This window comes from Emys orbicularis, chromosome 5, assembly GCF_028017835.1.
Source record: "Emys orbicularis isolate rEmyOrb1 chromosome 5, rEmyOrb1.hap1, whole genome shotgun sequence".
NCBI lineage: Eukaryota > Metazoa > Chordata > Testudines > Emydidae > Emys > Emys orbicularis.
In genome coordinates, this window is record NC_088687.1 from 40,997,719 (window position 1) to 41,012,079 (window position 14,361).

The 14,361-nt window shown below is 37.9% G+C and overlaps 1 protein-coding gene across 1 annotated transcript in view; it reads right to left on the reverse strand.

Annotated features, from left to right (window-relative positions):
• PRSS12 (serine protease 12) overlaps nt 1-14,361 on the reverse strand; it is a 69,514-nt gene that overhangs the window by 30,688 nt on the left and 24,465 nt on the right. The window contains exons 5-8 of the mRNA XM_065405227.1: nt 12,722-12,900; nt 11,663-11,804; nt 9,281-9,477; nt 5,759-5,900 (exon numbers count right to left, since the gene is read on the reverse strand). Coding sequence (XP_065261299.1) covers nt 5,759-5,900; nt 9,281-9,477; nt 11,663-11,804; nt 12,722-12,900 — 660 coding nt within the window. The remainder of the gene's footprint in view (nt 1-5,758; nt 5,901-9,280; nt 9,478-11,662; nt 11,805-12,721; nt 12,901-14,361) is intronic.

Genomic DNA, 14,361 nt, shown 5'->3' on the forward strand with positions numbered 1-14,361 from the left:
CTTTTATTGCAAAATCATATCTACTTTGGCAATCTCCCTTTAAGAAAACTTTGTCAAGAGCATCTAGTAATGTTTAGTGAGGTATTTTCCTACAGTTCCTCAGGGTAAATTAATTTACCTGATTGTGAATTACCACCTTTCATTTCTAAACCCTTCTAGGAATATTTATTATTTATGGTGTGTCATTGTGCTCATAGTGTTTTATTAAATACTTAAAGTCCACACCCCAAAGAGCTTAAATCTAAATCTCACACAAAACAATACAACATACAAGTCAATAGTTTGTACACAAAAAGATATGGAGGAAAAAGTAGTAGTTTTTAAGGAGAAAGGAGAAGGAGAGAGTGAGATTATTCATTGGCGCAAAGATTATAGCTGCCAAAGCATCAGAAGTATCAGTATGAGTAGCCTGTTTCAAGGGAGCTCTTCCACACCATTTTAGGAAACTTTTCTGTTGCCATGCACTGGTGCAGGCTGCCACATTGCTGATAATTGCTATGCATGGGAGTTTATTCAGTTCACTCCACTTAATCGACACTTGCTTAATCAAAAAATCGGTTTAAGAGGGACATCTCCCAGGGAACAGACTTAAATCTAATGATGCTCAACAACAAATAGTACTGCTTAATGGGGAAAGTAATTCCACACATTGGGAGATCTGGATATTTAATGTTATTTAGGTCTTAGGCATTTCAGTTTTGTGCTAGAACATGCTGTAAAAACAGCTTTCAGCCCATCTTTATCAGAAAGTGTATATATTAATTACCACCTTCCACTCCAGCTGCAGCTACACATGCTGGGTCACCAGAGCAGGTATTTCACAGTTGCCCCAGGACAGGCAGCAGGGTTGGCCCCAGAGCCTCAGATGTATTTAGGTGCTTAACTCCCACTGAAATCAGTGGTAGATAGGCATCTAAATACCTTTGAGGATCTGGGCCTCAATCACTATCTCAGTAGTTCCTCCCGGGTTCATGGCCTTATACAGTAACTTGATGAGCTCTGCAGGGGCATTACTGTTAAAATGGAGTCATCTGTTAATCGGGATATCCTGTTAACTAGTTCAAAAGGCCCCACTCCTTGCTCTTTTGAGTAAGACACTAATTTTAGTACATTTCTTTAATATATATGATTTTAATTTGATTTTCTGTTTTCATACCCTGCTATCATTTCCTGATTGAAGCAGAGTGTGTAGGTCCACCTAGTTAATAGTGTCTGGTGCAGAGCAGAAGGGGAAGAAACAGCCATGTTTGGATACCGAATCAGCTAGTAAACACTGTCCCCCTCAATCTCCCTCTTAAGGGTTTAATTTGGAGACAGTAAGGGATTTTCAAAGGAGCCTAAGGGAATTAGGCACCCAAATTACACTGAATTACAAGTTGCCATTTGCATGTATATTTTCCTGATTTACACACACACCCCTGTGGAAAATGCACATGTAAATACTAAGATATATATATTTGTGCAAATTTTTTGCACCTGAATATAATGTTTAAAAAACTGTCCTTTCTATCAGTTGTCCTTACTGCTGTGCTCCAGACATTAGTAGAGTGACCTCCAGCCTCTGTCTTCAGTCAGAGAGCAATGGCTGAAGGCTGGAAAAAACAAAATATGATAAAAAAATTAATGCATTTATATTTAAAGCAAAAAGCAACAAAACACCACACCGGATTGCTGTTGCACTTAGGCCTGGTCTACACTAACCCCCAAATTCAAACTAAGGTACGCAACTTCAGCTACGTGAATAACGTAGCTGAAGTCGACATACCTTAGTTCGAACTTACCGCGGTTCAGACGCGGTCCACACGCGGCAGGCAGGCTCCCCGTCGACTCCGCGGTACTCCTCTCGCCGAGCTGGAGTACCGCAGTCGACGGCGAGTGCTTCCGGGATCGATTTATCGCGTCCAGACCAGACGCGATAAATCGAACCCGGAAGTTCGATTGCCAGCCGTCGAACTACCGCGGTAGTGTAGACCTGGCCTTAGGGTATGTCTACACAGCGGCTGGGAAGGTGATTTGCAGCATGGGTAGACGGACACACGCTAGTTCCGCTTGAACTAGTGTGCTTATAGGCAGTGGCTCAGGCTAACAGCAGGAGTACAAGCCCATCCAACCAAGTAGGAACCTAAAATGGCCCAGTACACAAATATAAAAGGAAAAAAATCTGATCTCTGTTACACCAGTGTAAATCCAGAGAAACAGAGACCAAAATTTGTTCCACAGTGTAGACTGGGAGTATAACCACGCATTGAAATGAATTACAAAGCTTTTGCTAAAATACATTTTGATATTAAGATCCCAATACATTAACCAAATATAGGATAGGCTTAACCATTAGAAATAAACATTAAAATAAAATATTTTAAACTGTTTCTCATCCATTATCAAGCCATGATCCCAGCTGAGGGGGCTAGGTGGGATCAATGGGGGGCAGAGTTCAGTTACTGCAGAGCACTTCTGAAAATTCCACTGTCTGTGCCTCCAATGGCATCAGCTGCTACTGCAGAACAAAGAGGGAATTCTGAATTCTGCATTAAGCTGGTATGTAAAAGAAACACAGATAAAACGCGGGGATCTGTACTCCAATATGGTAGACTGGACCCACCAAGCGCATAAGCACACAGTGGTATATATAGATGTTCCAGTTAATGAATACCTTACAAGGACAAAAACCTGTCCTCCCATACAGAAAATCTGCATGGAAAAGGTTGAATGGAAGTTTCTGCTACATTACCAAAACTGTACTGAAAAAAATATCCTAATCTTCATTTCATATATGTTTATATATTCATAACCCAGTTCTTCCAGAAAAGGGCCCCAAATATCTTAGAATTTTCATCATGCCAATTAACTTGCTCAACAAGCATAAGAGCTTCTAAAACATCTTTCTTCTATCCTTTTCCCCATCTATAAAATTACTGTACTTGCCAGTCTTTGTCAGACATTAGGTAATGCTTCACGAAAGTTGCATGTTCTTTCAGTTTTAAGCGTGTTTTGATTAGCCACCGTTAATTTTTTTTATTATTTCACAACTGCTTTTCCCATTAGGAGGATGGCTTTCTAATGTTCTTCAGATTGTTTTTTTGCTACTAACATTAATCTACAAGTATGCAAACTGGCTTAATGACAGATCTTTAAAAGTACTATTAATTGGGGCCTAGACATCTTGCCAACTTAGGTTTTCCAGATTCAACTTCAGAAACAAATCTTAATTAAAAAGGTTATTAATGTTACAAAACAGTATTTTGTAAAAATAAAAACATAGTTCCTTGTTAACCATGGAAGTAATATATACAGTACAAGTATTAATTCATTTGTTTTACTCTCTGTTGCACAAGTCTGCATTTTAAGGAAATCTCCTCTCCCCTGCTGGCCTGAGTCAAAAATATGTATGTATGATTTACAGGCTTCACATTTTCCAGGAAAAAAATGTAAAGTCAGACAACCTAAGTTTCCCAGTAGCAGTGCTGTAAGTGCAAATCACAGTTATGTAAGTGGAAAATAATACCTCAGTATGAACTTTTAGTTCCATCGCCATTCTTAATGAAAATTGATGTCAGCTTCAGTATTTAGCTCTTTGCCAACATTTTCCAGAAAAAGACTAGTTTTGTTTCTAAAAAGCAGCACTCACAGAGCCCAATTTCAAACTTAGGTGTGTAAATAGAAGATCTTAACCTTGTAATGGGACACTCAAATCAGCACTCAGACTGAAGTCTGAACCAGAGCAAACAAATATATGCAGTGAAATCCTCGGACCTGATTGTTCTCACATATATGGCTGCACATAAGAGCAAAGTCAAGCTCCTGGAGTGTAGCTGTCACCATTTACTGAACAAGCAAGGAATAGGGAAACCAGTCCTCAGCACAGACTTCCAAGTGTGCTGGCTGACTCTCTGAATTATCAGAATCCCCAAATATCCAAGATTTGTACTTCAGCTGATATGTACCCTACTATATTGGGAATGAGTGAGTGGGTTTGGTGTGTCTGTGACAGAAATATGAAAAGCCTGTGCATCTGAGTAGGCTGAGGAAGAAGCAGACTAAATGACTCAGTAGGAAATAATACAAATCTATAAGGTTCTTTAGCTTGGAAGTTATTTGAAAAAACATTCAAAGCAAAGCAGCTTTTTCTAGACAATTTTCAGATCTTATTAGCACTACTATAATATAAGTCTGTCCTTGGCCATCACACCTACCTTGATTCCTAGTGCCCCAACAAGAAATTTCTAATGAGCAGTGCAAGGCTAATTGAGTGGCTTTGTTCACCAGTGGCATGTAAAAGTTGCAATTTTTTTAATTAAATATTTTTCCTGTTAGCTCTGTTATTTTATTTCAGCAGGCTTATTCAAGTTATTATCATGTACCCTGCAGCCAGGCTCCTTTGTGTTATGATCCCTTCAAATCTCACAAAATAAGCAGGGTCAGGGCAGGTCAGTAAATGAACGAAAAACCTCTCAGTGCTGTTGATTCAGGGGCTAGCACTCTTACCTTTGAGTCAGTACTAAAGCAATACCGATGCCTTGTGGCATTGGGCAGTGTGCTGCTGGAGTTGCTATCTTTTGGACTAGATAGAAAACGAAGTAAGTCATTAAAGCCACTTAAGACTTCACAACTATTGGAGGTCATTCAAGATCACAGCACATAGATATTAATAAAATCATAGTTTATAAAAACGACTTGTGATCAATAAACAATTACATTGAGCTCTTTGCATGAGTAAGATCATTGTCCCTAATAGTCTGGCCAAATTCAAAGCTGGTTTTACTGTCTTGACCATATGTAACTCCTTTGTAGTTTCATTGGGATACACATTCTGTACTACCTTTCCTTTTTTAATGTGTAATGTTACACTGAACTGTTAAATATTACCTTTGTTTCACCCCAATCATGGCTACATCTCAGGCGATAGATAAATTATGTCCATGTGCATCAGTTTAAAATCTTTCGAGATTAAAGGTGTTATATAAATTAAGATAATGGTCATTTATCACCAAAACCCAGAAACAATAATTACAATACAAATAAAATAAAAAAACCAAAGAATCTCTAAATACACAATCTCTAGATACAGATAATTATTTCTGTATTGGCCATTATCTGTACTACTCAACTCTAGGCTTCACCCCAGGACATTCTTTTTAATGTTAATTTTCTTCTTGTTTCCATTATCTTTCCATTCCTGAAGGATGTGGCAATTCATTTCCTTGAACTTCGTTAGCGCTTTAGGAAGACTAGAAACCAAGCTCAGTTATAATCAAAGTAGTAAGGTAAAAATAGTTCAGAGCAGGAAAGAATATTGAGCAGATATGTTGAGCCTAATTCTCTTCTCAGTTACATCGGTGCAACTCACAGAAGTTGAGTGTAAATGAGAATTTGGCCTATTGTGCATATATAATATGAATAGCCACAAAAATAAGTAAAATATAGTATTTATACAGTAGCTTAGTCATCTTGAAATATTTGGTTTTATTAAACATATTTTTCAATAACTGCTTTTAACCTACACTTCGTTGTTAGCTGAGCTTAGTAAAGACAATTATGCTTTGGCATTACTGCCCCTTTTCTGAGGAATATTAGCTTCCTTATGAAGAAGTAGTAAAATTGTAGTATGCTTTACTTTTGTATATTTCAAGTATAGCAGAGTAAAAGTATACTACACAGACAAGTATTACCTAGTCAGGTAATACTCAGTTACACACACTTTGTGCAATCAGATATGGTAATCAGATAACTTGAAGAATAGTGAAAGGATTTTTCTTACTTGTAGCCAAGCTGTCGACAGACCACAGCTGCATCCTTATCAGACCATCCATCATCACAAATTGTGCCCCACTGGCCATTGATAAAAATCTCCACACGTCCTTCTTTCTTATTCTCACCATCCATCAGCCTGATGGGAGGACCTAGGAATAAGTTACACAATAGTAGAAACAAAAACTAGTATTTTAGGTCATTTCATCACATTCCAGGGTTAGGGGTCAACTGACGCTTATGTTCAACAAGATTTCCACTTTAATGATATCGTCTGTTAAAGTATTCGTGTATTTTGTCATAGCAGGGAGCATGAAGCATTTTATACACATTACAACAAATCATGAAGCACCACTGTACTCCTTATGCTTTAAACTGTAGGGTTCATCGGTTTCTTCTATTACATATAAATATGTAGCACAGCTTATAACTTGACTGGAACTTACACAGCCCAGTTTTTTCCCCAACAGTAGAGAACAATCTGATTGATTCTTGTGTTATGAGGCTACACCCACACGCTACCCATTTGAGCAGACCATATTCTTCATAGAAGACTTTTACAGGAGGATTTAGCTAAACCTCACCGATAAATACAATCACTCACACAAGCCACACACATACACACACACACACAGTATGCTCACACTACAGCCCAGCAACAAATGTACTAGCCCATGTTACTACGAATTTATTACTTATACAAAGTATTCTCCAGCATCTTGACTAGTATACTCTGGAGTACTAACATAATTAAAACTAAACTACATTTGTCCAACTAAATAAAGTATATTCTGTTATAGATTTTCCTTGGCTTTTTTTTTTTTTAATGTTTGTTCATTTACTCTCATTAAGAAAATTTGATAATGCAAAATCAGTCTCCCAGTCATTGATATGAATTAGTGAGATTTTTACTAATTATGTTATCTTACCCAAAGGCCAATTGTATATATTATTATTCTAGCTAAGTACTTGGACTGCAAGTTTCAAAAAACTGTATCATAAAAAGCCCTAAGGGTATAATTCTCATTTACACTAATGCCCTTTTTCAACTCTTGGGCAGTGCAAGAGCCTTAAAGTAGGCATAAATTCAATTTGAGGCCCCTTTATCTGTGTAAATGAGAATCAGCTCCTAAATCTTTTGGTAAGTAGTACTTGATATATCTCTAATACTTTACATTAGAGTTCTTTCCAATAATTGGACAAGCTATTTATTCCTTCTCACTCTCCCACAAATGGAAGACAACTTAGCTAGAAAGCCAGTGACAATTACTGCCTACCCAAGAGGAAGAGCAAATAATGGGCCAGATTTTGCTCTTAGTAAAACTAGTGTTAATTTGGCATTAGTCATTGGGCTGAATTCACCCAGAGTTATCTTATTAAAAGCGAAAAAGCTTTAAAACTGAATTATTTTTAATATTAAAATGTTTTTCACTTCAATTTTTTTTTATTATTTACAGTTTACCATATATTTACTTTTTGCAATTAACTCAGGCTGCGCAATTACATTTATTGTTCAGTTTCTTTTAGTTTCTAGTCAGTTACCTTTTCTGGGTGTTATATACTAACAAACCTTTTTGTTGTTGTTATTGGTTCCTCACCACTCTATGGGAAACATTTGAATTCATAACCCAAACTTGTTAAGTGTAATAAAAAATGAATTACAAATTAACATCTGCAGAGCATTATTTTTTTTAACAAAAATGTGGTTTGTGTCTTAAACCAGTCGTCTGTCTCCCTTTCATGTTTATATTTAAAAATACTCTTTCTTATACTCTTCCTCCACTGAATTCCTCTTTAGAGGAAATATTTAATACTTTCTCAAGTGTTAGGAAATAAATAGTAACAATATAGCCTTTGTCTTCTGTCCAACCAGAAACATTACAGCAAATCTCAGTCTCATCTTTATTCTTCTGTTGTAATGAAGTGCTATTCTGGAAGAACATGATTTTAGTGTAAATTATACTCATATTACCCATATAGGGAAAGAAGATTTTAGCAATAAAATATATGTATTTTATTGTTACCTCATCTTGTTATATTTTAGCAAATAAGTCTAGATGTGTGGAATTAATATGACTTTCAGGTGAACTGAGGGGGATAAGAGAATGTTACCCTATGGATACATTTAACTGAACTGAATCTTGTTCAGCTAGGATTATGTTGTATAGTCTCTCAAATGCAGCAGCGTAAATAGTTTGCACCTATGCAGACAGCCGCCATGATTTGAATGCCTGCTATATGGGGGATAAGAGGGTTTATTTCTAGCAAACATACTGTAGCGATCTCACCCATATGTAATCATTGGTTGTATGATACCACAATAATAATAATAATTAATAATTTGTGGAGTTTGGGGAGCAGGAGGTTTTGAAGGGAAGAGAAGAAGAAAGAGAGAAGAAAAAGACTGAAGATGTGAAAAAATGTAGTAAAATACTGTATTATTGCAAGCTGGGATAGCACTTTAAAGCAGTAAATCCATGTTTTAGTTTCACAAGTCAAACTTTCAGGCTGGGATTTTCAAAGGAACCTCAAGGAGTTAGGCACCCAAATCCCTTTAAAATTCACTGGGAGCTGGAGAATAACTTCCTTAGGTTCCTTTGAAAATCCAAGACTCAACAACTACTACAATATACTTGGGTAAACTTTTAAAAATATGGGCAACGATTTTACAAAATATGTATCTAAAGATAAGCTCCTACATCCATATGTAGCCAACTAAATAAGTAACCTCGTTTTCAAAAGTATTGAGCAACCTGTAGCTCCCATGATAGTCAATGTGTGACATTTTTGATAGCCAGAATACTTATGGATTTCGGCACTTATCTTTAGGCACACATTTTAAAAAATCTTGGCCATAATAGTTTGTTTCTTCTCTTTAATGCAACTTAACTATATTTCACATCAGAAAAGAACTTCTGTGTTTGTACAGTGCCTTGCATAATGGGGTCCTGGTCCATGACTGTGGCTCCTAGGCTCTACAGTAATACAAGTGACTAATAATGATAATAATACAGAAGTAATTCCATATTTCTAATCATTTTCACTGTCTATCTCTGAATGCCCTCTATTTCTCCAATCTCTCTTTTTTAGATGGGGTGAAAGAACCTAAGTCCATAGGGAGGTGTACTACTGATTTATCATTCTTTCAGTTCATTACAACTTGCAGAGTACTAAGTGAAAGTCAATATGCCATCAGGAGGGGCTCACTGGGACTAAAACCCCATCCAGACACAGATTTAGGTTTCATTGGCTCTGGATTCACTGCATTACAGATTAACATTGTTTCCTTATGCCCTGTATATTGATGTTCCCATATGCAACCTTAACAGTTCCATGTGCTCTTCAAGGGGAGAGCTTTCTCTCTCCCTTCACAGACACATATGCCCACCTCTGACTGACTGAAAGCCTAACTATGTACAGGCAGCAGAATAAGTGGAGATTCAAATTTGTAGCATCTTTAAAGAGACTGCATTCTGCTTGAATCTGTACACAGAGGAATGCTGACATTCATTAGTTACAAAGAATGCCTTACCCAGTGAGAATCTATGGCTGTCATTATCTGGGTGACAGGTTATTCTGACATCCTCCTGATGGCTGCAGTCATGCTTTCCCCACTCTCTCTTTGAGCACTGAAGGATGGTTGATTCTTTTCCTGAGCAGCTGACATCATCCAACCAGATAGGCCTAGTACTCTCTTCTGAGAAGCTTTCTGATGCACTTTTTCCATACCTGTGTAACAAATATGTAAGCATAATTTATGAGCAATACTGCACTGGGGATATATGATACTTCAGCACCAAAGAGGAAATGATTCTTTGTGAGAGGATAAAACCAACTGCTCTCAAGCACAAAGAGAATAGGCAAATTGAGCTCTGGCAAAAGAAAGTTCAGCTTCTGTTAAAGTCAATGGGAGCTATTTATGCCTTTTCCAGGGTAAATCAGGGCTCAATGTCTTCTTAAAGAATGACTGTCACGTTCAAACAAACTTGAAAAACATTACCCTTATGGCCCTCATTTATCAAAGCACTTAAACATTGATTTTGGGACTTAAGCATGTTCTTACAGTTAAGCATGTGCTCAAGTGCCTTGCTGAATTGAGGGCTCATTGACATTATATTCTGTATTCCCTTTTCTGTCATTGTTTATTATCAAGCTTTCTCTTTTCTAATTCCCTTTACCTCCTACCTGATTTATTTGGAGATGCCACAATCCTGGAAATACTATAGCAGAATTACTTTCTATTGTATCATGAATAATGGATTATGACTTCAGAGAGTGAATAAATGAAGCAAGAGAAAGGCAATGTACATAGTGAAAGAAATTCCATTTGCTCATAGTTATCTCTGTAACCAGACACAATAGGAAAGGTGATGCAGAGTAAATATATGACATCGGAATGGGAGTTTTGTAAAAGATGCACTTTAAAAAATAGTTTTCCAGAGCATGGCTGTTAATTTTTTTGAGCTAGATACAGAAATACCTATACCATAGGTAAGCCTCAGTGACTTTAATGGGAGTTCCATGGGCAAAAGATTGGCAGAATCAGACTTTTGGTTTAGCATGGTGAAGAAGCTTCTCTTTCCAGAATGTGTGTGTTTGGCCTCAGCCAGCAAGTAGGATGATAGAAAGGAACTTGGTGCATGTCTAGGGACTGAAGTGAGACAAAGTTTCTGATCTTTCTGTTAAGAGGCCACAAATGTCTAAAAGAGACTGGAGGAAGTGGGAATGGAGTTTTATGGATTTCAGCTCAGTTCTTTGCACATAGCACATATTACATCTCTACCCCGATATAACGCTGTTCTCGGGAGCCAAAAAATCTTACTGCGTTATAGGTGAAACTGCGTTATATCGAACTTGCTTTGATCTGCCAGAGCATGCAGCCCCGCCCCCCCGGAGTGCTGCTTTACCGCGTTATATCCGAATTCGTGTTATATTGGGTCACATTATATCAGGGTAGAGGTGTATTTCAATAATTCAGAGGCCCAATTCTCCTCTTCCAGGGTAAAAGTGATTCTCACTGAGATTGAGAATGGGAGTTTTTGGTATCCTGCAGAGAAGAATCAGGGTCTATGAGTGCAATGTGTCTCCATGAAACACATCTGTTGTAGGTGGCTGTTTATAACTTCAGTAGTATGAAGTTAAGGCTGAGCTATGAAGTTCTTTTAATCTCAAGGAGGAATTTTCCTCACAGCCCATCCTGAAAATAACCATTAAGAATTCTCCCCAAAGGCCTGACCAAAGCCCAGGGAAGGCAATAAGAGTCTTCCCCTTGATTTCTTCCTCTACTCATTTGATAGCATAAACCAGGGGTAGGCAACCTATGGCACGCGTGCCAAAGGCGACACGTGAGCTGATTTTCAATGGTACTCACACTGCCTGGGTCCTGGCCACCAGTCTGGGGGGCTCTGAATTTTAATTTAATGTAAATGAAGCTTCTTAAACATTTTAAAAACCTTATTTATTTTACATATAACAATAGTTTAGTTATGTATTATAGACTTATAGAAAGAGACCTTCTAAAAACGTTAAAATGTATTATTGGCACGCGAAACCTTAAATCAGAGTGAATAAATGAAGACTCGGCACACCACTTCTGAAAGGTTGCCGACCCCTGGCATAAACAGATCAAACTGGCTCAGAGCAGCACTGTGTTAATGTTCTTCGAAATCTGAGAACAACCAGCTTCATAAATCATTTAGGAAATTACTTTTTGTTTTTTTGTTCAGTGTTCTGTTTCTTATTGCAGTGCGGTATACAAAGCTTTTCACAATACAAAACTGATGCTCATGCGAATATTAGGTAAAAAAGACAACACAGCACATTTCATAGTTTGCAGAGTATAGACAGTATTTTGCAAAGTTTTATCACCACTGCTAAACCAAGCGTTTAGTTGTCTCATATAAAAGGATCTTACTTAAATCCCAGCTGCCGACAAACCACCTGTGTATTCAGCTCAGTCCACCCGTCATCACAGACTGTGCCCCACTGCCCGCTGTAATGTACCTCCAGACGTCCTTCATGACTGCCTTTCCCACCTGCTAGTCTTATTGCACCATCTGTGGCATTAGCAAGTAAGAAAAAGCAAGAATCAGTTCTGCTTAAGATGCAATTACCTTGTCATTCCCCAGGAAAAGTAAAAACAAAATTTACGGTATTGGGTCAGACCAAAGGGGTACCATGTCTGGCAATAATGTTTGAACAGAAGGTGAAAAAAAAAATCATGTACCTATCAGCTGTGCAGTGCTTTATATGTAGCAATTGTTCAAGTGCAATGGAAAAAATTTTAAATCATTGATCCTCCCAACCTTTACTCACATGACTAGTTTGCAGGACTGGGCTTTTACTGTGCAATGTCAACGTATACAGTTAATCTGTGGCTCTACACATTCCTTTGTATATTCTCTTTATTTCCAAATTAAGAGCCATATACCATGGCTGCTATTAAAAAGTCAACATTCACTTATTTCCACTACACAGCTGAGATACCACTTACAGAAAAATACTACAGTATCTCATATACCACAGGAGAATGACTGTTGATAAATGCTGACCTTTTGATGGTGACCAAACAACAGCCCTCACTCCACATCGAAATATCTATTGTTGGTGGGAGAAGTATTACAAAATGAGAGCAGCATATGGCTGTAAATTTATATGAGCCAAATTATGCTCCTGATTTGCATGTATGGATGACCCACAGTACATGGATCTTGCACCTTCTGCATAGAAGGGAGATTGGTTACTCAACTGGTTTCTGAGATGTAAAGGCATCTTGCTGAATAGCAAGACCTTCTGTAGTTGCAAGTTTCAAACATGCTTACAGCTGGTCCTGCAGGACAGGGCTGGCAGATTTTACTACTGCCTGTTGCTTGGCTTCAGTGCAACCAACAATTCTAAAACATATCACTCTTCCAAATCTCTCAATCCTGGGTCTGTAATTAATCATCAATATGCTAATTGCTCAGTAGACTACCTGTAAGAGGCGTGCAGGAAACTCCTGCATCTTCTTTGTGGCCACAGTTGTGTTCTCGCCAGGAGCTCTTTGGACACTGTTCTATGGACAGCTCGTTCCCTGTACAACGTACTTCGTCCAGCAGCACTGGGCCTGAGCCTTCTCCAAAGTAAGCCTGGCTCCATGCCTTGGCTACTCCCCTGTCCAAACATAATAAGGAAAGACTCAAGAATCACAAGCCATCCGAAAGAGTCTTTAACTTGGTGGTAGTGGCTGAAATGTTGGATACCCTCTGATCAGCGTAATTAACAGCAGCAAATTTTAAAGTAGCAAGTTAGGATTCACAAAAACAGTTATCTGGCTGGTCCCTGGCATTACTTTTTTTAATCTCACAATTAATCGAAATTAATTTTTTAAATCTCTTGACAGCCCTATTACACACATATAATAACAACAATAATGCTATGTACTTCTATAGTGACTTTCACCTGATCTCGGAGCACATTAATTAAAGCTAACTCCTCACCCTCCATAAAAACAAACCTGACATGAAGTAGGTAAGCTTAATTATCCACATATTACAGATGGGGAAACTGTGGCACAGAAGGTCTTGACAAGCTTATACAGCAAATCAGTGACAGAACTGAGAATGCAGTTTTCCTACCTCTAGTCCTGTACTACTTTCACTACCAGAATTTATCTCCTTTTTCTATATAATGCTTCTTCAATACAAAAAACCTACAGGAATTCAAAATGTGCTCTTATATTAAGCATCATAAAAGACATTCTGTACTTTAACACTCAGTGATCTCAGGACTTTTCCATCTCTAATTGCCAGTATCCTATGCATCCATATATTAATGATCTTAATAGTTTGGTTTCTCTCTATACAGTGGTACCTCTGTCTACACTTCCTTTCTCATTTTAATGAGCAGTGATTTTCCGATATTCTATTATTAGGGGAGTGGGTGGATCTGTGGATAGTTCAGAGAAACTGCTGGCTTTGGGGTTTAAGTACCTAAAGGATTAGTTTAAATTAAAATAAATAGTTGTGTAACAATTTTTATTATTTATTTATTTGTGTACGGGGAAGTGTGCTGCTACTTAACTAATTTGCTTTGAGGGAGTAAGCCATTGTCAGTCATATATTCTTAACTAACAACCACCATCTTTTTGGAAGCAGGGAAGGTTGTGTGTGTTCTTAACTTGGGCAGGCCTTGAAGATTTTGATCTTAGATTTAATCATTACAACCCCTAAATATCTTTAAAACAAATATTCAGATGCTTTACTGTGACTTTTCAGTCTTTATGCACTTAAAATTCAGACAGTCTGACAAGGTAAGAGGTTTCCTTTTCCTTGATTTATCAATTTTAATTAATTATGGAATCACAGAAATAGAGGACTGGAAATAACCTTGAGAGGTCACATAGTCCGTTACCCTCCCCTTCGCCCCCCCCCCCCCCGCACATTGAGGTAAGGGAGACAGGGGTGTGGGTGGGGGTGTTTGTATGCGTGCACATGCGTTCAAATCCATTTAATGCTTTGCTCATCCACCCTCTCGTATGTATCACTGAGTGCACTGCAAGCAAAGACAATGGGCATATCTAGACTAGGGAAAATGGTCATGCTTTAAAATGTGTTGGTAACTAATTAGCACCAT